The 25,909-nt window shown below is 36.8% G+C and overlaps 1 protein-coding gene and 1 long non-coding RNA gene across 2 annotated transcripts in view; one reads left to right on the top strand and one right to left on the bottom strand.

The window, feature by feature from the left end:
* The first annotated feature begins 5,400 nt into the window (after window positions 1-5,400).
* On the top strand, window positions 5,401-14,823 carry PTGS2 (prostaglandin-endoperoxide synthase 2). Its single transcript, XM_001107538.5, has 11 exons — window positions 5,401-5,589; window positions 5,835-6,054; window positions 6,848-6,964; window positions 7,085-7,228; window positions 7,883-8,026; window positions 8,453-8,634; window positions 9,678-9,761; window positions 9,885-10,131; window positions 10,413-10,699; window positions 11,200-11,347; window positions 11,848-14,823. The coding sequence occupies exons 2-11, from the start codon at window positions 6,003-6,005 to the stop codon at window positions 12,255-12,257; spliced, it is 1,815 nt and encodes a 604-aa protein (XP_001107538.4). The 5' UTR covers window positions 5,401-5,589; window positions 5,835-6,002; the 3' UTR covers window positions 12,258-14,823.
* Window positions 6,823-25,909, bottom strand: part of LOC144340797 (uncharacterized) — a 129,375-nt gene continuing 110,288 nt past the window's right edge. The window contains exon 4 of the long non-coding RNA XR_013417145.1: window positions 6,823-7,650. This is a non-coding gene — a long non-coding RNA (uncharacterized LOC144340797). The remainder of the gene's footprint in view (window positions 7,651-25,909) is intronic.

The raw sequence follows: 25,909 nt of genomic DNA, 5'->3' as shown, positions 1-25,909 counted from the left end.
TTTCTCATCCCTGTGATTACCCGGAGAGCTGCTTAAATTGATAACTGATATAGTCAAATTAATAATTAATATCTACCATGTTTGTTAGTGTTTTCTATTTTTCATTGCCCTTATTTCTGCTCTTGTTTGCTCCTTTTTCTGTTATTTTAGGTTTTCATTGAGTATTTTTTATCATTCTATTTTCTCTCCCTTCTTAGCATATGAATTATCTTTCTTTTTGACTTTTTTAGTGACTGCTCTGAAGGTTGCAATGTACATTTACAACCAGTCCAATTCTCCTTTCAAAAAACATAATACTGTTTCATGGGTAGTGCAAGCACCTAATAATAATAAGTCATTCCTAATTTCTTTCTCTCATTCTTTGTGTCTTTACTGTTATTCATTTCACTTGCATGTAAGCTGTAATCTTTCAATACATTATTGCTATTATTATTTCAAAAAATATTATCTATTACATCAATTTAAAATAAGAAAAATAGGCCAGGTGTGGTGGCTCACTCATGTAATCCCAGCACTTTGGGAGGCTGATGAATTGCTCAAGCTCAGGAATTTGAGACCAGTCTGGGCAACATAGTGAAATCCTGTCTCTACTAAAAATAAAAAATAAAAATAAAAAAATAGCTGGACATGGTGGCATGGGCCTGTGGTCACAGCTACTCAGGAGGCTGAGGTGGGAGGATTGCTTGAGCCTGGGAGGTAGAGGTGGCAGTGAACTGAAATCAAGCTACTGCACTCCAGCCTAGCTGACAGAGTGAGACCCTGTCTCAAAAAAATGAAAAAGAAATATTTTTATTTATCTTCACTTATTTCTTCTCTAATGCTTTTTTTTTCTTTAATATGTAGATCCAAGTTTCTAACATATCATTTTTCTTATCTCAATAACTTCTTTTAACTTTTCTTACAAAATAGATCTACTGGCCACAGATTGTCTCAGTTTTCATTTGTCTGAGAAAACCTTATTTCTCCTTCACTTTTGAAAGATAATTTTGTAGGGTAGAGAATTCTAGGATGGTGGGTTGTTTCCTCTCAACGTGAATTAATTCATTCCACTCTTTTCTTCTTTGTATGGTATCTGAGAAGAAGTCAGATGTAATTCTTATCATTATTACTTAAAAGATTGCTTCTGTTCCTTTCTCTCTTCTCCTTCTATTCTTTCCTTCTATGTATATTACACCTTTGACGGTTGCTCAGTGTTTCTTGGAGATTATGTTTTGGTTTTGTTCAGTGTTTTTTTCTTTGATTCTCAGTTTTAGAAGTCTCTAGTTATATATCTGCAGTTGCAGGGATTCTTTCTTTCACCATGTCCGGTCTATTAATGAGCCCTTACAGACATTCTTGACTTCTTTTCCAGTGTTTTTGATTCTAGCATTTCTCTGATTACTTCTTAGAATTGCCATCTGTCTATTTACATTACCAACCTATTCTTGTGTGTTGTCTTAGCATAGTAATTGCAGTTGTTTTAAATTCATAGTTATTGTAATTTCAACATCTCTGCCATATTTGACATTGATTCTGATACTTGGTCTGTCTTTTCAAGCTGTATTTTTGTCTTTTAGTGTGCCTTCTAATTTTTTGTTGAATGCCAGCATGATGCACTGAGTGAAAGAAACTCAATAAATAGTAATGTGATGATAAGAGTTAAGGGGGAGTGAAGCATTCTATAGTCCTATATCAGGTCTCAGTCTTTTAGTGAGCCTGTGCCTTTGAACAGTGACTTTCACAAGTGTTTTTCATTCCACTCCTTTCCTCTCCTTAAGTGGGACAAGATCACTGGAGGGGGCTGGAATTGGATATTTCCCTTCTCCAATGTAGAAGCTAAAGAGAGGGCTGGAGTTGGGTGTTTTTCTTCCCCACGTATGGAAGCCTAGAGCCAGTTAAATTTGGGTATTTTCCTTCTTCTAGTTCAGTTAGGCTCTGACAAAATCCCAATAGTTTAGGCTCTAATATTATAAAACAGTTTCTCTTGAGTATAGGCTTTGTTAAGAACACTGTACTCTGATGGAGCTGAGGGGGAGTTTTCTCTGATATTCACTGTGAGAACCTAGTAGAGCTCCAGGAAGCAAAACTCACAAAACTGTGGGAGTCTTCCAGAGTTTTTCCTTCGCAGAATTATCTGCGCTGAACCTCCAGCAATTCATCAATTACAGTTCGGGTTTTCCTACCCAGGTACTGGTTTTCACGGAGGTTTCTGCCTGTGCATTTCTGCTCCGGTAAGTTGTTCTTCTTGTATGGCCTGTCTTTCAAAATTTTTAAGTAGGATTTTGACCTCCTCACCTCACTTCTGTGACACTTCTAAGAGTGTTGATTTTTCAGTTTGCTTAGATTTTACTTGTTTTTAGGATGAAGTCACAATTTCCAAGCTCCTTCCTGACATGCCAGATCAGAAACTGAAAGTCCTAAGCCTCATATTCTGTGGGTGAGTATGTTCACATCCTGCCTGCTCCAGTGCACCCGCCTCACACTCTATTTCCCTTCCTTGTCCCTCTGTGAGATTTCTAGGTCCAATACAAAGACTGCGTTCAACTACTTTGGCTCATTTGAGTATTATAATAAACAATCACAAAAAAAAAATGAAGTAAAAGAAAAATCCATCAAAGAATTGAGATATTTGAGAAAAAGACAGGAGATCAGTGTTTTATAAAACTTAGAAATAGATTTTTTAAGTGTTTCTTCATTGACTTCTGTGAAAGGACTTTTATTAATTTAGCAAATTACATGCTTTTGTTTATAGCCTCAAAACTATCTTGTGTAGCTAAGAATGGGTAAATAATCGGGCTTTACTAAAGCACTAAAGTAGAATCTTCTATAAGTAGCATTTCTGCCACTCAAGGAAGAGATCTACTTCATGGCATAGCCTTGCCACAGTATGTTAAGAATAACCCTGACACCAGACAACAAAGCTCTTTTTTCAGCCAACATGCCATGAAAGAAAAAAGACAAGGGACGATCCCACTCTCTAAGTGAACCACTAAACCCACCAAATAAGAAGCGAGGGAAATAGAAAGAAGACCCTTGCCTGAGATAATGGATCTATCTGTCTGAGTAGTAGAACCCTGCTCAAAGTACAAGAATGGGAAAAAAAAAAGTTAGCTTATTTGGAATTTTGGACATTAAGAGTCTTTATTGTTCATTTTCTTTTAACTCACATGAATGGCTTATCGCTTCAATTAATAAATATTTCATTTCTTTTCAATATATTCATGAAACTTAAATCTGAAATGAACAGTGCAACATGTGAATGTTTAGAACATTATAAAATTAAACACAAAATCTGTCTGGCGATCTTCCCAGCATCTTAGGAAAAAAGTTGATAAAAATTCAAGCAGCAGAAGGGGGCAGTAAAACTCAACAGAATGCTCTGGAAGATTTTTAAGATTCTTCCTTATTTTCTCTTCATGTAGAGTATTTCCCAACAAATTTCAGAGGCTAATACAAATTTTGTACAACAGATCCATATATTTGCCTAAAATAGAGACAGAAACACTGAATATATACAAACACGAGAACTATAAGTTTTACATAATCAAACCTTTTTCTTTTATGGTACACAATAGTCACAGTACTTTTCCATATAAAACAGGTTTAGTTGTCTTAATTTAGTTTGTCACATTTAATATACTCCCATGACCAGCATCCCAAATGTACCTATCCACTTTATTTTATTGTCTCAGAATTGTCAAAGTTATTTAATAGATTATGTCATTTTTTTCCTTATGCTCAGATTTGCACTTCTTTCTAAAACTCTGCCCATCCTTAAAGTCTCAGATTCTCCTTGAACCTTTTTTTGACTTTCCAGGTACATGGAACTCTCTTCACTCTATCCTGCTATGTAAGTGACAGAATTTCCACTATGAGATAAATGGAGTACAATTCTTTTGAGTTTAAAGTAATCTAAATATGATTATTCTTTATGCCCTGTTTTTCCTTCACTTTTGTATTCAAAATCTCTTTTCAGACAACAGAACACACTTCTATACATACTAGCTATACAATTAATGTCTGATAAGGAATACAGTGATAATGATCACTTCAAAATGAATTCAGGATTGTAATATAAAATTTTAGTACACTCTCACAGTATGGATTCTAACATGGTTTCTAACCCAAACTAACATTAGTAGCTCTAACTATAAACTTCAAATTTCAGTAGATGCAACCTACTCCTTTAAAATGAAACAGAAAGTTGAAATTATTAAATTATCAAAAAGAAAATGATCTATGCTCTTAGTTGAAATTTCATGTAAGATTCCATGTAATAAATGGGAGTGCCATAAACGCAATGATTAAATATGACGAGAGGAGGAGAAAGGCTTCCTAGATGAGATGGAATTTTAGTCATTTGTGTCTCATGTAGAATCAGATGTGTACATTAAGCAAAACGGTTAAAAAAAAACTCCAAGTGAGTTTCTTCTTTATTTTTTTCTTATAAGACTTCTATGAATTGAGATATCTGGTGTAGTTTTATTTCAGGTTTTATGCTGTCCTTTTCCTGAAATGCTAAGGATTTAGGACATAACTGAATTTTCTATTTTCCACGTCTTTTCTGGTATATATATATATATATATAGAGAGAGAGAGAGAGAGAGAGAGAGAGATATTTTAGTATCTCACCCTCACATATTCCTCCCTGAGCACTACCCATGCTAGATGTTAAACAAAAGCAAAGATGAAATTCCAACTGTCAAAATCTCCCTTCCCTCTAATTAATTCCTCATCCAACTATGTTCCAAAACGAGAATAGAAAATTAGCCCAGGCAACTGAAAAGTAAATGCTGTGTTGTACTTTGATCCATGGTCACAACTCATAATCTTGGAAAAGTGGACAGAAAAGACAAAAGAGTGAACTTTAAACCTCGAATTTATTTTACCGGTATCTCCTATGAAGGGCTAGTAACCAAAATAATCCACGCATCAGGGAGAGAAATGCTTTAACGCAGACGTTTTGGATATTTAGCGCCCCTGCAAATTCTGGCCATCGCCGCTTCCTTTGTCCATCAGAAGGCAGGAAATTTTATATCAGTGACCCGTGGAGCTCACATTAACTATTTACAGGGTAACTGCTTAGGAGCAGTATTATGAGGAGTATTTACCTTTCCCCGCCCCCGCCCCCTTTCCAAGAAACAAGGAGGGGGTGAAGGTTCGGAGAACAGTATTTCTTCTGTTAAAAGCAACTTAGCTACAAAGATAAATTACAGCTATGTACACTGAGGGTAGCTATTTCATTCCACAAAATAAGAGTTTTTTAAAAAGCTATGTATGTATGTGCTGCATATACAGCAGATATACAGCCTATTAAGCGTCGCCACTAAAACGTAAAACATGTCAGCCTCTCTTAACCTTATTCGCTCCAGTCTCTCCCGACGTGACTTCCTCGACCCCCTAAAGACGTACAGACCAGACACGGCGGCGGCAGCGGGCGAGGGGATTCCCTGCGCCCCCGGACCTCAGGGCCGCTCGGATTCCTGAAGAGGAAGCCAAGTGTCCTTCTGCCCTCCCCCGGTATCCCATCCAAGGCGATCAGTCCAGGACTGGCTCTCAGAAGCGCTCGGGCAAAGACTGGGAGGAAGAAAAGACATCTGGCGGAAACCTGTGCGCCTGGGGCGGTGGAACTCGGGGAGGAGAGGGAGGGATCAGAGAGGAGATGGGGACTACCCTCTCTGCTCCCAAATTGGGGCAGCTTCCTGGGTTTCCGATTTTCTCATTTGCGTGGGTAAAAAACCCTGCCCCCACCCGGGCTTACGCAATTTTTTTAAGGGGAGAGGAGGGAAAATTTTGTGGGGGGTACGAAAAGGCGGAAAGAAATAGTCATTTCGTCACATGGGCTTGGTTTTCAGGCTTATATAAAGGAAGGTTCTCTCTGTTGGCGACCAGTTGTCAAACGACTTGCAGTGAGCGTCACGAGCACGCCCAGGAACTCCTCAGCAGCGCCTCCTTCAGCTCCACAGCCAGACGCGCTCAGACAGCAAAGCCTACGCCCGCGCCGCGCCCTGCCCACCGCCGCGATGCTCGCCCGCGCCCTGCTGCTGTGCGCAGTCCTGGCACTCGGCCACGCAGGTGAGTACCTGGCGCCGCGCACCGGGGACTCCGGTTCCACGCACCCGGGCAGAGTTTCCGCTCTGACCTCCTGGGTCTATCCCAGTACTCTAACTTCTCTCCGAATAGAGAAGCTACGTGACTTGGGAAAGAACTTGGACCGCTAGAGTCCGAAAGAACTCGGTGGATATTCCAGCTTTCCCACAAGCCCTGATCATTATGAGCCAGTTACTTAACCGATCTGAGACACTCTCACCTGCTAAATAGGGATAGATGATGCTAATTTGCAGGTTGTCATTGTAAGATAGGATCTGATCAATATATGTGAATTGTTTTTATTTGGAACCTCTTTTTATTGAGTGGAAGAAGTTGTTTTAAATACTCTAGTCAGTTCTTTCCTGCCCCCAGGAAAGCCCGGATTATGTTTTAGGATAAGCAAAAGTAAGTAAGCTGTTTTACTTTGAATTTTTCTCTAAATGTTGATTAGTGTACTAGATCCATTTTAATTTGGAAAGCAAAGTGCTACTTACTTGAACTTCTTAAAAATGCTAATTTTCACATCTAAAGAGTTAACTAACAAAAGCTTAGTAACATGATGTACTAAGTTGAATATGCTTTTATCCTTATTTAGAATAGAAAATTGGTATTTCTACGTTTTATCCATTCTAAGTCAGGTTAAAAAATTATATTTTCATGGCTACCTATATATTTCTTGAATTTATTATTGTAAAGTTGATTCATAGTAAAACAATTAAATGTTTAAATTAAGATTAAGACACTAGAGAATTATTTATTTGCTGTTCTTTAATTGTAGCAAATCCTTGCTGTTCCTACCCATGTCAAAACCGAGGTGTATGTATGAGTGTGGGATTTGACCAATATAAGTGCGATTGTACCCGGACAGGATTCTATGGTGAAAACTGCTCAACACGTAAGTTTGTCCTTTGGTTGCCTCATTAGGAGTGGGACTGGATACAGTTATAATTGTAGAGATTTGTGTCTTATAATGAGTCCCATTAATTTCTCCCTCCCTTTCTTCCTCTTCTTAAAGCGGAATTTCTGACAAGAATAAAATTACTTCTGAAACCCACTCCAAACACAGTGCACTACATACTTACCCACTTCAAGGGATTTTGGAACGTTGTGAATAACATTCCCTTCCTTCGAAATGCAATTATGAGTTATGTGTTGACGTGTAAGTACAAGTGTCTTTCTAAGGTTTTAGTTTTCTCAAAGAAAAATATGCTTTATAATACTGTAAGCCTAATCTAAAAACATATTTCCTAGTTTATCAAAATGAATTTTAAGATACCTTTTAAGATTGCCTTCCATCTTAACGGCCAAAACTATTGACATTTAGTCCCATCCAGTTTATACAGTCTACTCACAACTCTGTATACGTCTTCCAACTTTTACTATTTGGTCAGTTTGTGGAGGTAGCACGGTCCAGCTGTTTATTAAATGCCCATGGGTCACAGAATTGTTCTGAACATGTAGCACCCATTAAAATAAATTTATATTTGGATCAGCAAGAAAATAACTTTCCATGATTCTAAAGTAGGTTCCATGCTCAGCCATTCCCTTCATAGGCCTCTTGGACAGGGAGCAGATGGCTACCTGAAAAATCAATATTGTCAGATTATAATGTGCAGAGTATATGTATTTTATTAAAGATGCATTTCAAATGGCCATTAGATTTTAAAGTGTAGTTGTTTTAAACTAGATTATTTTTGATTTTTGGAGTTAAATTCAACATCTAGTGCCACTTTCCACATTTTACAATAAAAATAATGATTGATTTACTTAGCAAATGAGAATAAATACAACTTTTTTTCTTTGAAAATTTCAGCCAGATCACATTTGATTGACAGTCCACCAACTTACAATGCTGACTATGGCTACAAAAGCTGGGAAGCCTTCTCTAACCTCTCCTATTATACCAGAGCCCTTCCTCCTGTGCCTGATGACTGCCCAACTCCCTTGGGTGTGAAAGGTGACTAGTAAGAATCCTTAGAGATGTATTAACTATAAGACGGGCTGCATTGCTGCCAAAAAATTTTGACCTTAGACTACCATTTATTTATTAACAAAAGCAGTTTTTACTTTTATCATGGATATCTATGGGTATTTTTTAAAGTATGAGTCTATGTAAACTCTTCTGTAAAAGCAAATGAGCATCTTGGTATAATGTCTTAATAATTTCAAATTATTTCATTAGAAATTAAATAATTCTAATTAAAATAGATAAAATCGTTCAGTAAGAAGTTGTTCCCCCATATCTTAGAACTATTGTTTATATTACGATCCTATTCACAATTGTAATTCTCTTATAAATGAAGAATTCCTGGTAGATTGACAGTCACTATCTGCTTTCTTGAATACATAGATGGATTCTTATCTTAGCTTTCTCATTTTTCAGGTAAGAAGCAGCTTCCTGATTCAAATGAGATTGTGGAAAAATTTCTTCTAAGAAGAAAGTTCATCCCTGATCCCCAGGGCACAAACATGATGTTTGCATTCTTTGCCCAGCACTTCACGCATCAGTTTTTCAAGACAGATCATAAGCGAGGGCCAGCTTTCACCAAAGGGCTGGGCCATGGGGTAAGATAGAGTTAATATCCTAGAGTTAGTAAAATTATACCAAATCATAGTCAAGGGTTAACATTAAAGGAGATAAACAGATAGATAGATCCAAATAACTTACCCACTTTTTTTTTAAAAAAGTCTTATCTATAAAATTCTTTTTTTTTTTTTTTTTTTTTGAGATGGAGTCTCACTCTGTCCCCCTTGCTGGAGTGCAGTGGCCGGATCTCAGCTCACTGCAAGCTCCGCCTCCCGGGTTCAGGCCATTCTCCTGCCTCAGCCTCCCGAGTAGCTGGGACTACAGGCGCCCGCCACCTTGCCTGGCTAGTTTTTTTGTATTTTTTAGTAGAAACGGGGTTTCACTGTGTTAGCCAGGATGGTCTCGATCTCCTGACCTCGTGATCCACCCGTCTCGGCCTCCCAAAGTGCTGGGATTACAGGCTTGAGCCACCGCGCCCAGCCAATCTATAAAATTCTTAAGAGAATTTTCCATTTACTTCTCTGGTCTAGTAAAATTATACGCACACAGACATGCACACACATATAGAAACATTCACACACATACATATGTACAGGTATTATTATTTGTAATTTGACCCTTGTATTTTTTAAGTTTAAAATGTTAGTACTGCAAAATGTTGTGTCCTCAAAAACACATTGTACCCTGATTATGCTGCTTTCAATATTGTAAGGTGAGGTTTCTGCCTCATTATTCTCTTTTGGATTTCAATAGCATAGCTTCAAGTTATTCATAAGAATTTTTTATAAATAACACATTTTTATACTTTTTTAGAATTACCATATCATAGTGAAGTATGTAATATATATGATATAAGCTCCTTATAGTATGTTAAGTCCATTAAACACAAAGACATATCAATTTGTAGCTTTGGTGGATAAACAAATTAATGTAGCAATTTGTGGCTATGAAAAAAATGTCTATTTTATTTAAAAATGTTAAAGAAAGCTAAATCATCAAATTATTTAATGATGAATTATATGATAGACACTTTAAGAAAAACTTCAACAGCAACAAATTAAATTTTTTCATCATTTTATAGGTGGACTTAAATCATATTTATGGTGAAACTCTGGATAGACAGCATAAACTGCGCCTTTTCAAGGATGGAAAAATGAAATATCAGGTATGCTTCCTTTGACTATTAAGACTTCGTTATTACTTACCACTTACACCCATATTTTAAAATCCCTAAAAATGTGTTCCTTAACTTTTTAACTAATGTTTATTTACTACTGTTATTTTTTAGATAATTGATGGAGAGATGTATCCTCCCACAGTCAAAGATACTCAGGCAGAGATGATCTACCCTCCTCAAGTCCCTGAGCATCTGCGGTTTGCTGTGGGGCAGGAGGTCTTTGGTCTGGTGCCTGGTCTGATGATGTATGCCACAATCTGGCTGCGAGAACACAACAGAGTGTGCGATGTGCTTAAACAGGAGCATCCGGAATGGGGTGATGAGCAGTTGTTCCAGACAAGCAGGCTAATACTGATAGGTAAACAAGAAAATGATTTATATAAAACCCTCTTCCCCGGGGAAAACTAATGTGTTACTTTTGTTATGTTTTGAGTAACTGACAAGATGTGGTAAAAGAAAACTCACACACTCTATATTCATTAAATATGTAAGCATGACTGATCATATAGCTATCTTTTGATATTGACAAGGAAGAAAACAGAAATGAAGGAGTAGCAAATTTTAAAAATTGCATTCCAATTGCTTGAAAGCTTGTGATCAGAAAAATAAATGTTTTTATTCTTTATTTTATGCAAATAGGAGAGACTATTAAGATTGTGATTGAAGATTATGTACAACACTTGAGTGGCTATCACTTCAAACTGAAATTTGACCCAGAACTACTTTTCAACAAACAATTCCAGTACCAAAATCGTATTGCTGCTGAGTTTAACACCCTCTATCACTGGCATCCCCTTCTGCCTGACAACTTTCAAATTCATGACCAGAAATACAACTATCAACAGTTTATCTACAACAACTCTATATTACTGGAACATGGAATTACCCAGTTTGTTGAATCATTCACCAGGCAAATTGCTGGCAGGGTAAGCATTATTATTGAAAACCAAAACAAAGGACTAGTCAGTAACTTTAGAATTTCTGCCACAGAAATTATTTTTCTTAAACTTACTAAAAGAGTAGTTAGTTATATTGCTAGTAAAATTATTTTATTGATATAAGAAGCCTAACTTTGTTTGAAAAGTCTAAACTTTTAGTCTACAGTTGTCAAACAAATAGCAAATTGTACCCCTACCTTAAAAATAGATATTTTCAAAAAGTATCTATAATCTTACAGGAATAAATATTTTAGGCTTGAATACTAGTTTCATTTTTGAAATTTAAAAAGGCCAATTAGTTCTAGACTGGTGTCCCATTGAATTTTAAGCAGAGCTCCTGTTGAAATGTATGTAAGCATCTTTCCAGCAAATAAAAATTGTCTCAGCTGGGAGTTTCAGTCTTACCTGGTTTATACCTAAGGCAAGCTGAATACAAACAGCAAATATGCCTAAAATTCTTGTTTTACAACTAATTTTACTTTCCACAGGTTGCTGGTGGTAGGAATGTTCCACCCGCAGTACAAAAAGTATCACAGGCTTCCATTGACCAGAGCAGGCAGATGAAATACCAGTCTTTTAATGAGTACCGCAAACGCTTTATGCTGAAGCCCTATGAATCATTTGAAGAACTTACAGGTAAGAAACAGTTTCTAACCTTCTTTGTTTTTGTTTGTTTCTTTGTTTGTTTTTTGTTTTCCTTTTTTTTTTTTTTTTTTTTTTTTTTTGAGATGGAGCCGTGCTCTGTCACCCAGGCTATAGTGCAGTGGCGCCATCTCGGCTCACTGTAACCTCCGCCTCCTGGGTTCAAGCAATTTTCTTGCCTCAGCCTCCCAAGTAGCTGGGACTATAGGCACACGCTGCATGCCTGAATGATTTTTTTGTATTTTTATTATAGACCGGGTTTCACTGTGTTAGGCTGGTCTCAAACTCCTGACCTAGTGATCCGCCTGCCTCGGCCTCCCAAAGTGCTGGGATTATAGGTGTGAGCCACCGTGCCTGGCCCCTAAGCTTCTTAAAAGAATCAGGGGTCAAATGGAAACAGAGAAGTTGGCAGCAAATTGAGCAAAAGAATCAAATTGTGTTTTATTTTGTGAAGTTTGACATTGGTTGTATCTCTGTCTTCATTGCCTTCACAGGAGAAAAGGAAATGTCTGCAGAGTTGGAAGCACTCTATGGTGACATCGATGCTGTGGAGCTGTATCCTGCCCTTCTGGTAGAAAAGCCTCGTCCAGATGCCATCTTTGGTGAGACCATGGTAGAAGTTGGAGCACCGTTCTCCTTGAAAGGACTTATGGGTAATGTTATATGTTCTCCTGCCTACTGGAAGCCAAGCACTTTTGGTGGAGAAGTGGGTTTTCAAATCATCAACACTGCCTCAATTCAGTCTCTCATCTGCAATAACGTGAAGGGCTGTCCCTTTACTTCATTCAGTGTTCCAGATCCAGAGCTCATCAAAACAGTTACCATCAATGCAAGTTCTTCTCGCTCCAGACTAGATGATATCAATCCCACAGTACTACTAAAAGAACGTTCAACTGAACTGTAGAAGTCTAATGATCATATTTATTTATTTATATGAACCATGTCTATTAATTTAATTATTTAATAATATTTATATTAAACTCCTTATGTTACTTAACATCTTCTGTAACAGAAGTCAGTACTCCTGTTGCGGAGAAAGGAGTCATACTTGTGAAGACTTTTATGTCACTACTCTAAAGATTTTGCTGTTGTTGTTAAGTTTGGAAAACAGTTTTCATTCTCTTTTATAAACCAGAGAGAAATGAGTTTTGATGCCTTTTTACTTGAATTTCAACTTATATTATAAGAACAAAAGTAAAGATGTTTGAATACTTAAACGCTGTCACAAGATGGCAAAATGCTGAAACTTTTTACACTGTCGATGTTTCCAATGCATCTTCCATGATGCATTAGAAGAAACTAATGTCTGAAATTTTAAAGTACTTTTCGACATTTTTCTGTCATCAAACTAACAAAAACAGGTACCAGTGCATTGCTAAATGAATATTTAAATTAGACATTACTAGTAATTTCATGTCTCCTTTTTTAAATCAGTAATGAAACAATAATTTGAAATTTCTAAATTCACAAGGTAGAATCACTTATAAAGGCTTGTTTTATTTCTTAACGTTATTAAATTTGTACATATACCAAAAAGAAGCTGTCTTGGATTTAAATCTGTAAAATCAGTAGAAATTATACTAGAATCGCTTGTTAAAATATTGTATAAGTGATATTCCTTTTTCACCAAGAGTGTAAATCTTTTTAATGTGACTGTTACAACTTCCTTTTAAATCAAAATGCCAAATGTGTTAAGGTGGTGGAGCCACGCAGTGTTATCTTACAATAAGAATATTTGTTGAGATATTCCAGAATTTGTTTATATGGCTGGTTACATGTAAAATCTATAGCAGCCAAAGAGTCTACCTTTAAAATAAGCAATAACAAAGAAGAAAAACAAATTATAGTTCAACTTTAGGTTTAAACTTTTGAAGGAAACTTTTTCTTATCCTTGTGTACTGCAGGCCTGGTACTCAGATTTTGCTGTGAGGTTAATAAAGTACCAAGTTGTGCTTGGATAATGATATGTTTCTCAGATTTTCTGTTGCACAGTTTCATTTAGCAGTCCATATCAATTGCAAAAGGTAGCAATGACCTCATAAAATACCTCTTCAAAATGCTTCAATTCATTTCACACATTAATTTTTTCTCAGTCTTGAAGCCAGTTCAGTAGGTGCATTGGAATCAAGCCTGGCTACCTGCATGCTGTTCCTTTTCTTTTCTTCTTTTAGCCATTTTGCTAAGAGACACTGTCTTCTCATCACTTTATTTCTCCTATTTTGCTTCACTGGTTTTAAGATCAGAGTTCACTTTCTTTGGACTCTGCCTGTATTTTCTTACCTGAACTTTTGCAAGTTTTCAGGGAAACCTCAGATCAGGACTGTATTTTGCTCCTCTTAAGAAGATTAAAAGAAAAACAAAAGGACCCTTTTAAAAGTAGTAAACACTTGTTTTAAGTGAAAAGCAGAGAATTTTATTTATAGCTAATTTTAGCTATCTGTAATCAAGATGCCTGCAAAGAGGCTAGTGCCTCAGAGAGAACTGTACAGGGTTCGTGACTGGAAAAATGTTACATTCCCATTCTAATTAATGCCCTTTCTTGTTTAAAAACAAAACCAAACAATATCTAAGTAGTTTTCAGCAATAATAGTAATGATGATAATACTTCTTTTCCACATCTCATTGTTACTGACATTTAATGGTACTGTATATTACTTAATTTATTGAAGATTATTATTTATGTCTTATTAGGACACTAGTGTTATAAACTGTGTTTAAGCCTACAATCATTGATTTTTTTTTCGTTATGTCACAATCAGTATATTTTCTTTGGGGTTACCTCTCTGAATTATCATGTAAACAATCCAAAGAAATGATTGTATTGAGATTTGTGAATAAATTTTTAGAAATCTTACTGGTGTATTGAGATATTTAAGGTTGAATGTTTGTCCTTAGGATAGGCCTGTGTGCTAGCCCACAAAGAATATTGTCTCATTAGCCTGAAGGTGCCATAAGACTGACCTTTTAAAATGTTTTGAGGCATCTGTGGATGCTTCATTAATTTGTTCAGCCACAGTTTATTGAGAAAATATTCTGGGTCAAGCACTGTGGGTTTTAATATTTTTAAATCAAACACTGATTACAGATAATATTAGTATTTACATAAATGATTGAAAAAAATTGTCTTTTAGGAAGAGGGAGAAAATGAAATAAATATCATTAAAGATAAATAACTCAGGAGAATCTTCTTTACGATTTTATGTTTAGAAGGTTTAAGGTTAAGAAAGAAAGAGTCAATATGCTTGTATAAAACACTGTTCACTGATTTTTTTTAAACTTGATTTGTTATTAATATTGATCTGCTGACCAAACCTGGGAATTTGGGTTGTGTATGTGAATGTTTCAGTGCCTCAGACAAATGTGTATTTAACTTATGTAAAAGATAAGTCTGGAAACAAATGTCTGTTTATTTTTGTACTATTTAAAAATTGACAGATCTTTTCTGAAAATAAACTTTGATTGTTTCTATATATCTTTGTCATATGACATATGATTTCTCTGAAGCATTATTCTTAAACCATTATCTTGCGTTCTCCACCTATTCAAAACTAGGGCTGGCCCTTCATGAAATGGTTTTGTCCTCAGTTATATAGAGGCTTCCTAGAGTCACTATTTAAATCTCATAATCTCTTATTCACTACGACATTGTGTTGGAAAATGTCTAGTTTGTGTATCCTTATAGAAGACGGCAAACAAGCTTATTTTCATTGCCTAGTCTAGAAGAAGAAGAAAAAAATACACAATAAGACAAAGAACTAGACAAATATTATGAAGGAGGCACAAAATAAAGCAGTTCAAAGAGGAGTAAATTATACAAAGTTGGGCAAATCATTGATATAAAAGCTCATAGGCTTTTGTTGTACCTCTATCCTTGACATCTTGGTAATTTCAACAACTACATGGACCACATATTTAGCATCTTCCCTGGCCTCTCCTCTTTGGCCTTCTCCCTTCCAGGGATGCCTTCCTCCACCACATTTTCCCAAATCATATATATCTTGATATTATTATTATTAATTACAGCACCACTTCCAAAATCTTGATTCCAAGCATCTTCCAGCTCACCTCTTTTAGTGCTTACACTCTTAACACCTAACTCTCAGTCTCATTGAACCTACTCATCTACCAACCTCATCACTTCACTATTTATCACTTCTTTTATCTTTCCATTTACTTCTATATGCATCTAGCTCAGATTTTATCGTCCATCATTCTAATCACTCCCTTCCACTCTGTATACTCTCCCTCTACTGTGCTGAATTGGCACAACTTGATTAAATCCAGCCATTCTCCTAATCTGTTTTTTTTTTTTTGTTTGTTTGTTTTTTTTTGAGACGGAGTCTGGCTCTGTCACCCAGGCTGGAGTGCAGTGGCGCGATCTCGGCTCACTGCAAGCTCCGCCTCCCAGGTTTACGCCATTCTCCTGCCTCAGCCTCCCGAGTAGCTGGGACTACAGGCGCCCACAACCGCGCCCGGCTAGTTTTTTGTATTTTTTAGTAGAGACGGGGTTTCACCGTGTTAGCCAGGATGGTCTCGATCTCCTGACCTCGTGATCCGCCCGTCTCGGCCTCCCAAAGTGCTGGGATTACAGGCTTGAGCCACCGCGCCCGGCCCCTAATCTGTTTTTTATTTGGCTTCCCAGTAGCATTCAACACAAATAGCTATAGTCTCTTTACTGAACGTATCCCTGCCCCCACCTTGGCTTCATGGTTTGATACTCTCCTGGTCTTTCTCTACATTTCTCAGAGCACTACTACTCAGTCTTCTCTCTCTCTTTTTTTAAGCTCTTTCTCTTCTACTGTATCTATAAGTTGAAGTGTCTTGATATCTTCTCTGTCTGCATTCCTCCAGATTAATCACATTCAAGCTCATTATTTGAAATAATAAGCAGTCACAAATTTATGTCTCCAGGACCAACATCTAATTGTCAATTGACAACGTCTCCACTCAAAGTCATCAATTTAATTGCTTCTTTTACATTATTCCCTCCCAGCACCATATATCCCAAATAATAATTGTCCAATGTTAAAGACACCACCATACTCTTTCCTTCACTTGCATAGCCAATCCAACAGCAATCCTGTTGACTACAACCCACAAATAAATCCTAAATCTGTCACCTTTTTTCCAACTTCACTACTACCAACCTAGCAGTGTAATAGTCTATTAATTGGTGTTCTCTTGTCTATTCTTTCCTCAGCCCAAACCATTCTCCTTATGGTAGTGGCAGTAAATATATATATATATATATATATATATATATATATATATTATACTTTAAGTTCTGGGATACATGTGCAGAACATGCAGGTTTGTTACATAGGTATACATATGCCATGGTGGTTTGCTGCACCCATCAACTGGTCATCTACATTAGGTATTTCTCCTAATGCTATCCCTTCCCTAGTCCCCCACCCTCTGACAAACCCCAGTGTATGATGTCCCCCTCCCTGTGTCCGTGTGGTCTCATTGTTCAACTCCTACTTATGAGTGAGAACATTCGGTGTTTGGTTTTCTTTTCCTGTGTTAGTTTGCTGAGAATGATGGTTTCCAGCTTCAACCATGTCCCTACAAAGTACATGAATTCATCCTTTTTGATGGCTGCATAGTATTCCATGGTGTATATGTTCCACATTTTCTTTATTCAGTCTATCATTGATGGGCATTTGGGTTGGTTCCAAGTCTTTGCTATTGTGAACAGTGCCACAATGAACATATGTGTGCATGCGTCTTTATAATAGAACGATGTATAATCATTTGGGAATATACCCAGTAAAGAGATTGCTGGGTCAAATGGTATCTCTGGTTCAAGATCTTTGAGGAATCTCCACACTGTTTTCCACAATGATTGAACTACTTTACAATCCCAACAGTGTAAAAGCGTTCCTATTTCTCCACATCCTCTCCAGCATCAGTTGTTTTCTGACTTTTTAATGATCGCCATTCTAACTGGCATGAGATGGTATCTCATTGTGGTTTTGATTTGCATTTCTCTAATGACCAGTGATGAGCTTTTTTTCATGTTTGTTGGCTACATAAATATCTTCTTTTGAGAAGTGTCTGTTCATATCCTTCTTCCACTTTTTGATGGGGTTGTTTGTTTGTTTCTTGCAAAAGTGTTTAAGTTCTTTGTAGATTCTTAGATATTAGCCCTTTGTCAGATGCATAGATTTAAAAAATTTTCTCCCATTCTGTAGGTTGCCTTTTCACTCTGATGATAGTTTCTTTTGCTGTGCAGAAGCTCTTTAGTTTAATTAGATCCCATTTGTCAATTTTGCCTTTTGTTGCCATTACTTTTGGTGTTTTAGTCTTGAAGTCTTTGCCCAATGTCTGTGTCCTGAATGGTATTGCCTAGGTTTTCTCCTATGATTTTTATGGTTTTGGTCTTACATTTAAGTCTTTAATTATTCAATGCAGAAAAGGCCTTCAATAAACACCCCTTCATGCTAAAAACTCTCAATAAATTAGGTATTGATGGAACATATCTCAAAATAATAAGAGTTATTTATGACAAACACATAGCCAATATCATACCGAATGGGCAAAAGGTGGAAGTGTTCCCTTTGAAAACTGACACATGACAAGGATGCCCTCTCTCACCACTCCTATTCAACATAGTATTGGAAGTTATGGCCAGGGCAATCAGGCAAGAGAAAGAAGTAAAACGTATTCACATAGGAAGAGAAGAAGTCAAATTGTCTCTCTTTGCAGATGATGATTGTATATTTAGAAAACCCCATCATTTGAGCCCAAAATCTCCTTAAGCTGATAAGCAACTTCAACAAAGTCTCAGGATACAAAATCAATGTGCAAAAGTCACAATCATTCCTATACACCAATAATAGGCAGAGAGCCAAATCATGAGTGAACTCCCATTCACAATTGCTACAAAGAGAATAAAATACCAAGGAATCCAACTTACAAGGGATGTGAAGGACCTCTCAAGGAGAACTACAAACCACTGCTCAAAGAAATAAGAAAAGACACAAACAAATGGAAAAACATTCCATGCTCATGGACAAGAAGAATCAGTATCTTGAAAATGGCCATACTGCCCAAAGTAATTTATAGATTCACTGATATCCATTGACTTTCCATTAAGCTACCATTGACTTTCTTCAGAGAATTAGAAAAAAACTACTTTAAATTTCATATGGAACCAAAAAAGAGCCCATATAGCCAAGACAATCCTAAGCAAAAAGAACAAAGCTGAAGGAATCACACTACCTGACTTCAAGCTATACTACAAGCCTACAGTAAGCAAAACAGCATGGTACTGGTACCAAAACAGAGATATAGACCAATGGAACAGAACAGAGGCCTCAGAAATAACACCACACGTCTACAACCATCTGATCTTTGACAGTCCTGACAAAAACAAGCAATGGGGAAAGGATTCCCTATTTAATAAATGGTGTTGGAAAGACTGGCTAACCATACGTATAAAACTGAAACTGGACCCCTTCCTTACACCTTATATAGGCAGTAATTATTTTTTAACATAAATCATATCATGCCTTTCCCATGTTTAAAATCTTCCAGTGGCTTCCTACTACACAATGCTTGTCCTACCCTGTGAGGATCTCAATGGTCTATTCCCTGCCTATCTGAGCTAATCTATTAAAATTCCACACTCTTATTCATTATGCTCCAGACACAGTGGCTTTCTTGTGATTTCCTCAGTAGCTGTGATTCTCAGGTGTTGTCCCTATTTTGAATATTTCATATGCGGATTTTCACATCCTTCTCAACATTCAGATCTCAGCTCAAATTTCCCCTCTTTAGAAAGGGCTTCTCCAACCACCAAACTAAAGCAACTACTAAGGCTGTTTCATTTTCTTTATACCATTTATTTCTATCTGATATTATCTTGTTTGTGTGTTTACTATCTGAGTCCCCTTTCTGGAATTTTGTGTCTGTGAAAGCAAGGATCCTACCTGTATTATTCACAGGTTCCAGAACAGTGCCCAACATTAAAAAGACACTCAAAAATATATGATTAATAAATCATAACAGGCTTCATGAAAGAAGTAGAATATGTGGTGATTCTTAAAGACATAGTAAGATCTTAGAGAGCAGAGACATCCACAATGAAAAAGTCTGGTAATTTCTTCTTGAACTAAAAATTCACTTACTTACATGTAATGACTTTCTGCTTATGTTATTAACAAAATATTGCAAAATTATAAGCTAAAACAGCACAAATTTATTATCTAAAGTTCTGGAGGTTAGAAGTTAGAAATAGGTCTTACAAACTAAAATCAAGATGTCAGCAGGGCTGTGTTTCTTCTGAAAGCTCTAGGGGAATCTATTCCTTGTCTTTTCCAGCTTCTAAAGGCTGCCTTGGCTCATAATTTATTTCTCCATCATCAAAGCCAACAGGGTAGCATCTTCCAAAGTTTCTAACTCAGATTGTTTTACCTTCCCTTGTCATAATGACCCTTCTGATTACCCTGGGGCCCATGCAGATAATCTAGGAAATTCTCTCCTGCTCAAGATCCTTAATTTCTTCACATTAACAAAGTCCTTTCTGTCATGTAAGATAACATTCACAGGTTCTTGGGATTAAGGCATGGACATTTTGGGGGAGCCATTATTTTGTTTACCATACCACACAACCCAATTGTATTTGCACTCTTGGCCAATTATCCAAGAATTGTACTCCTTGGCATTTACCCCCCCAAAATAAAAATCTATGTTCATGCAAAAACCTATACATGAAAGTTGTAGCATATTTATTCATGATAACCAAAAACTGGAAACAACCCAAAGTCCATCAATAGGTGAATGATTAAACTAACCGTAGCAAGCTGTGGTATCTCCATACAATGAAATACTATACAGCAAAAGGAAAAAAAGCCTACTGATACACACAGCACTTTGGATGGAACTCAAGGGAATTATGTGTAAATTATGCTGAATAAAAAAAGCCAGTGTTAAAAAGTTCCATGTGTAATTCCATTTATGTAACATTCTTGATATAACAAAATTATAGGGATGAAGAAAATATAGTGGTTGCAAGATTAGCAATTGGTGGGAGGATTAGAAGCTATAAAAGAGTAGTGTAAGGGAAATGTGTGCTGATTGAACAGTTCTTTACTTTGATTAAGGTAGTAGTTACACAAATCTATATATATATATATGGGGTAATGGCATAGAACTATACACACACAAAAAAATGTAAATGCATATATAAATTGTGAAACGTGAATATGTTCTGTGGATTGTACCAAGGTCAGTCTCCTGGTTCTGATATTGTACTATAATTATGCAAGATGTCAACATTGGGGGGAGGTATTATGAAGTTTGCATCTTTCCTCCTTATACATTTCTTTGCAACTTTCTATGAATTTATAGATATTTCAAAATAAAAAGTTTTGTTGTTGTTGTTGTTGTTGTTGTTGTTGTTGTTTTGAGACAGAGTCTCGCTCTGTCGCCCAGGCTGGAGTGCAAGAAAGGAAAAGATCCAAGGTTCTTCTGCCAGAACGAATTATGCCAGAATGAACACTGAACCCAAGCTAGAAAAATAAAATTCCTTCTCTTAGGAGTTTGGCAATTAGGATGAAGAACCTAGTTCAGACTGACAATTTTACAGTTGACAATGATGACTATGCAATCTGATTGGTAAAACAAAATCTCTTTTCAGTAAATAGTATAGGAAATACTGAACATTCACACCAATAGAAAGAACCTTAATTCTACCTCACAACACTCACGAGTTAATTCAAATTGTTCGTATATCTACATGTAAAAGCTGGACCTATAAAGCTCCTGGGAAAAAATATTGTATATCTTTATAAGCCTGGGGTAAGCAAAGAATTTTAGATAGGATCCAGAAGGTACTAATTATAAAAGAAAAAATTAACAAAATGGACTTCATAAAATTAATAAAATTGCTCATCGAAAGACTATATTAGGGGCCGGACACAGTGACGTACACCTGTAAACTCAGTACTTTGGGAGGCCAGGGCAGGCAGATCACTTGAGGTCAGGAGTTCAAGAACAGCCTGGCCAATGTGGTGAAACCCTGTCTTTACTAAAAATACAAAAATTAACCTGGCATGATGGCAGGTGCCTGTAATCCCAGCTACTTGGGAGGCTGAGACACGAGCATCGCTTGAAACTGGGAAGTGAAAGTAGAGGCTGCAGTGAGCCAAGATTTATCACTGCACTCCAGCCTGGGCAACAGAGTGAGACCCTGTTTAAAAAAAAGAAAGGCTATATCAGGAAAATAAATATACAAACCACAGACATATAGAAAATAATTGCAGTATGCATATAGAACAAAGGATTTGAATATAGAACATATAAATACCTTCTTCAACTCAATAGCAAAAAAGACAAATAATAAAAATAAACAAAAGACTTAAGAAGGAACTTTACAAAGGAAAACATAAGAATGCTCAATAAGTAAATTAAAATGTTCAACACCATCAGTCACCAATACAATGCAAATTAAAACAACAGTAAGATACTACTACACACCCACTAGAGTCATTAAAGTTTAAAAGACCTACTGTGATAGTTAATTTTGTGTGTAAATTTAACTAGGCTTTGATATCTATTTGTGTGGTAAAACACCAGTCTAGATGTTGCTGTGAAGATATTTTTTTAATATATAATTAACATTTACATCTGTAGACTTTGAGTAAAACTTATTTCTTTACATAATATGATGAGCCTTGACCAATCAGTTGAAGCCCTTAAAAGCAAAGAGTAAGGTTCCCCAAAGGAGAAGAAATTCTCCTTACGATTGTGCTCTGGTTTAAATGATGGTGCCCTCTCCAAAATTCATGTTGAAACTCACTGCCCAATGCAACAAATAGTATTAAGAGCTGTGTTCTTTGGGAGGTGATTAAGTCATGAGGGCTCTATGCTCACAAATAGGATTAGCACTCTTATAAAAGGGCTGTGGGAGTGAGTTCCCTTCTGCTCTTCTGCCATCTTAGCATGCAGTAAGAACACTCTCACAAGACATGTAATCTGCCAGCAACTTGATTTTAGAATATGATCCTCTAGAATTGTGAGAAATAAATATCTGATGTTTATAAATTACCCAGGCTGTGGTATTTTGTTATAGCAGCTCATATGGACTAAGACTGACTGGAACATAAAAACCCTACCTGAGGGCCGGGCACGGTGCCTCATGTTTATAATCCCAGCACTTTGGGAGGCCAAGGCAGGTGGATCACGAGGTCAGGAGTTTGAGACCAACCTGGCCAATATGGTGAAACCCCATCTATACTAAAAATATAAAAATTAGCCAGGTGTGGTGGCAGGTACCTGTAATCCCAGCTACTTGGGAGGCTGAGGCAGGAGAATTGTTTGAACCCAGGTGGTAGAGGTGATCTCATCAGTGAACTGAGATCACATCACTATATTCCAGCCTGGGTGACAGAGCAAGACTCTGTCAAAAAAAAAAAAGAAAAAAAAAAAAATCCCTGCCTGAGTTTCCAACCTGCTGCCCTACAGAATTCTGACTCAAAACTATATTAACTCCTACTTGAATTGTCAGTCTGCTGGCCTGCCCTACAGATTTCAGACAGTCCATAAGCCATAAGCCATAAGCCAATTCCTTAAAGTCACTCTTTTTATCTCTCTTTTTCTTAGCACACACACACACACACAAACTCACATCTATACACACACACACCCCCACACACACATCCCATTGTCAAAATCCTGCCCCAGAGTGGTACATTGGTTACAATTGATGAATCTATGCTGATACAGCATAATTATCCAAAAGCCATAGTTTACATTAGAGTTCACCGTTGGAGTTGTACATTCTATAGGTTTGGACAAATGTATAATGACATGTATGCATCATTATAACAGTGCACAAAGTGTTTTCACTTTCCTAAAAATTCTCTTTACTCTACCTCTCCAACCCTCCTACTGCCACCCACCAATTCCTGGCAAACACTGATCTTTTTATTAATACTATATCTACAATTTTGCCTTTTCCAGTATATTAGATAGTCAAAATTCTGCAGTATGTAGCCTTTTCAGATGACTTCTTTCACTTAGTAATATGCATTTATGATTTCTCCTTGTCTTTTCATGGATTGATACCTCATTTCTTTTAGTGCTGAATGGTGTTTCATTGCCTAGGTATACCACAATTTATCATCCATTCATCTACTGAAGGACATATTGTCTGTCCTTCAAGTTTTGGCAATTATTAATAAATGTGTTAGAAACATCTCTGTGCAGGTTTTTGTATGAACCTAACTTTTCAGCTCCTTTGGAAAAATAGCATCTGTTACAGGACCACCAGTTGTGTATGGGTGCTGTGCAGTAATAGACCAATACACTGAGACAGCAGTGTTTGCAGCGGAGAAAGAGTTCATCACAGGATAGCTGAGTGAGGAAATGGAAGAAACCCTCAAATCTGTCTCCCTGAGCTGTTCTGGGCTGAGATTTTTAAGGGGATCATGGAGAGCGAAAGGTTGGAATATTAGGGATGTTGTTTGATCACAGCAAGGGAGATAAATTAATCAGAACATAGAAAGTGCATTCTTTGGTGAGTATGCTTCTCATGGGGTCCTTTAGACCAGCTGATGCCAGTGGGGCCCTTCAAACCAGCTGATATCAGCAGTTTCACCAGCATGCAGGACCTGAAAGAATATCTCAAATGGAAAACTTAATGTTTCACAATGTTTAAATTGCTATCTATAAGAGCAGTTAAGACAGCTGCACTCTTGTGACAGGGTTTATGTGATTCAAGGGCAATAGACAAACAACTATCAGGAAGCAGGTCAGAGAGCAAGCTGATCTGAAGATTACTGCTGAGTGTACTGCAAACTTGTTTTATTTTTGTTTCTTCCCCTTTCTTGATTAATTTTATAAAGTTTATAGCAATGGTTTCACAAGGAATACAATTGCTGAACTACATGGTAAGAGCATGTTCAGGCTATAGTAACCAAAACAGCATTGTACTAGTACAAGAGCAGACACACAGACCAATGGAACAGAATAGAGAACTCAGAAATAGGACTGCACACCTACAACCATCTGATCTTTGACAAATCTGACGAAAACAAGCAATGGGTAAAGGATTCCCTATTTAATAAATGCTGCTGGAAGAACTGCTTAGCCATATGCAGAAAATTGAAACTGGACCCTTTCTTACACCTTATACAAAAATTAACTCAAGATAGATTAAAAACTTAAATGTAAAACTCAAAACTATGAAAACCTTAAAAGAAAATCTAGGAAATACCATTCAGGACATAGGCATGGACAAAGATTTCATGACAAAAACACCAAAAGCAATGGCAGCAAAAGCAAAAATTGACAAATGGGATCTAATTAAACTAATGAGATTTTGCACAGCAAAAGAAACTATCATCAGAGTGAACCGACAATCTACAAAATGGGAGAAAATGTTTGCAATCTATTCATCTGACAAAGGTCTAATACCCAGAGTCTACAAGAAACTTAAACAAATTTACAAGAGAAAAACAAACAACCCCATTAAAAAGTGGGGAAAGGACATGAACAGACACTTCTCAAAAGAAGACATACTTGCAACCAACAAACATATGAAAAAAAGCTCATCATCACTGATCATTAGAGAAATGCAAATCAAAACCACAGTGAGATACTATCTCATGCCAATCGGAATGGCTATTACTAAAACTTCAAGAAACAACAAACGCTGGTGATGTTGCAGAGAAAAAGGAACGCTTTTACATTGTTATTGAGAGTGTAAATTAGTTCAACCACTGTGGAAGACAGTGTGGCAATTCCTCAGAGATGTAGCAGCAGCAGTACCACTGACCTAGCAATCCCAATACTGAGTATATACCCAAAGGAGTTTAAATCATTCTATTATAAAGATACTTCCATGCTTATGTTCATTACAGCACTATTCACAATAGCAATGACATGGAATCAACCCAAATGTCCATCAACGATAGACTGGATAAAGAAAATATGGTACATATACACCATGGAATATGTAGCCATAAAAAGGAACAAGATCATGTTTTTTGCAGGTACATGGATGAAGTTGGAAGCCATTATCCTCAGCAAACTAACGCAGGAATAGAAAACCAAACAATTGCACATTGCACATTGCACAACCAAACACTGCATATTCTCACTTCTAAGTAGGAGCTGAATAATGAGAACACATGGACACATTGAGGGAAACAACACACACGAGGACCTGTTGGGAGGGACGGGGAAAGGAGAGAATCAGGAAGAATAGTTAATGGACACTGGCTTAATATCTAGGTGATGGGCTGATTGCACAGCAAAGCACCTTGGCACACATATACCTATGTAACAAACCTGCACATCCTGCACATGTACCCCAGAACTTAAAATAAACGTTGAATTAAAAAAAACAAAAGAACAAAGATCAAAGTTCCCTGAAGGAGAAGAAATTCTTCTTAAGACTACAACACAAAATCCATGTCTATGTTTTCCGCCTGTTGCCCTAGTTCACCTTTTTACTTACTGTGAAGGTAAAGTTATGACTTCTAAGCTTCACATATGTGAAACCAGAAACTGGAAGCCCGATAATAATATTTTATCCAATTAATA

The sequence above is a fragment of the Macaca mulatta genome, chromosome 1 (assembly GCF_049350105.2).
Source record: "Macaca mulatta isolate MMU2019108-1 chromosome 1, T2T-MMU8v2.0, whole genome shotgun sequence".
Lineage (NCBI taxonomy): Eukaryota > Metazoa > Chordata > Mammalia > Primates > Cercopithecidae > Macaca > Macaca mulatta.
This window is presented reverse-complemented; position numbering and strand designations above follow the sequence as displayed.

Coding starts and splice junctions, on each gene's coding strand:
- PTGS2 (XM_001107538.5), top strand. CDS start 6,003: ATGCTCGCCCGCGCCCTGCTGCTGTGCGCAGTCCTGGCACTCGGCCAC. Junction 9,762..9,884: donor ATGGAAAAATGAAATATCAG/GTATGCTTCCTT, acceptor GTTATTTTTTAG/ATAATTGATGGAGAGATGTA. Junction 10,700..11,199: donor CCAGGCAAATTGCTGGCAGG/GTAAGCATTATT, acceptor TACTTTCCACAG/GTTGCTGGTGGTAGGAATGT.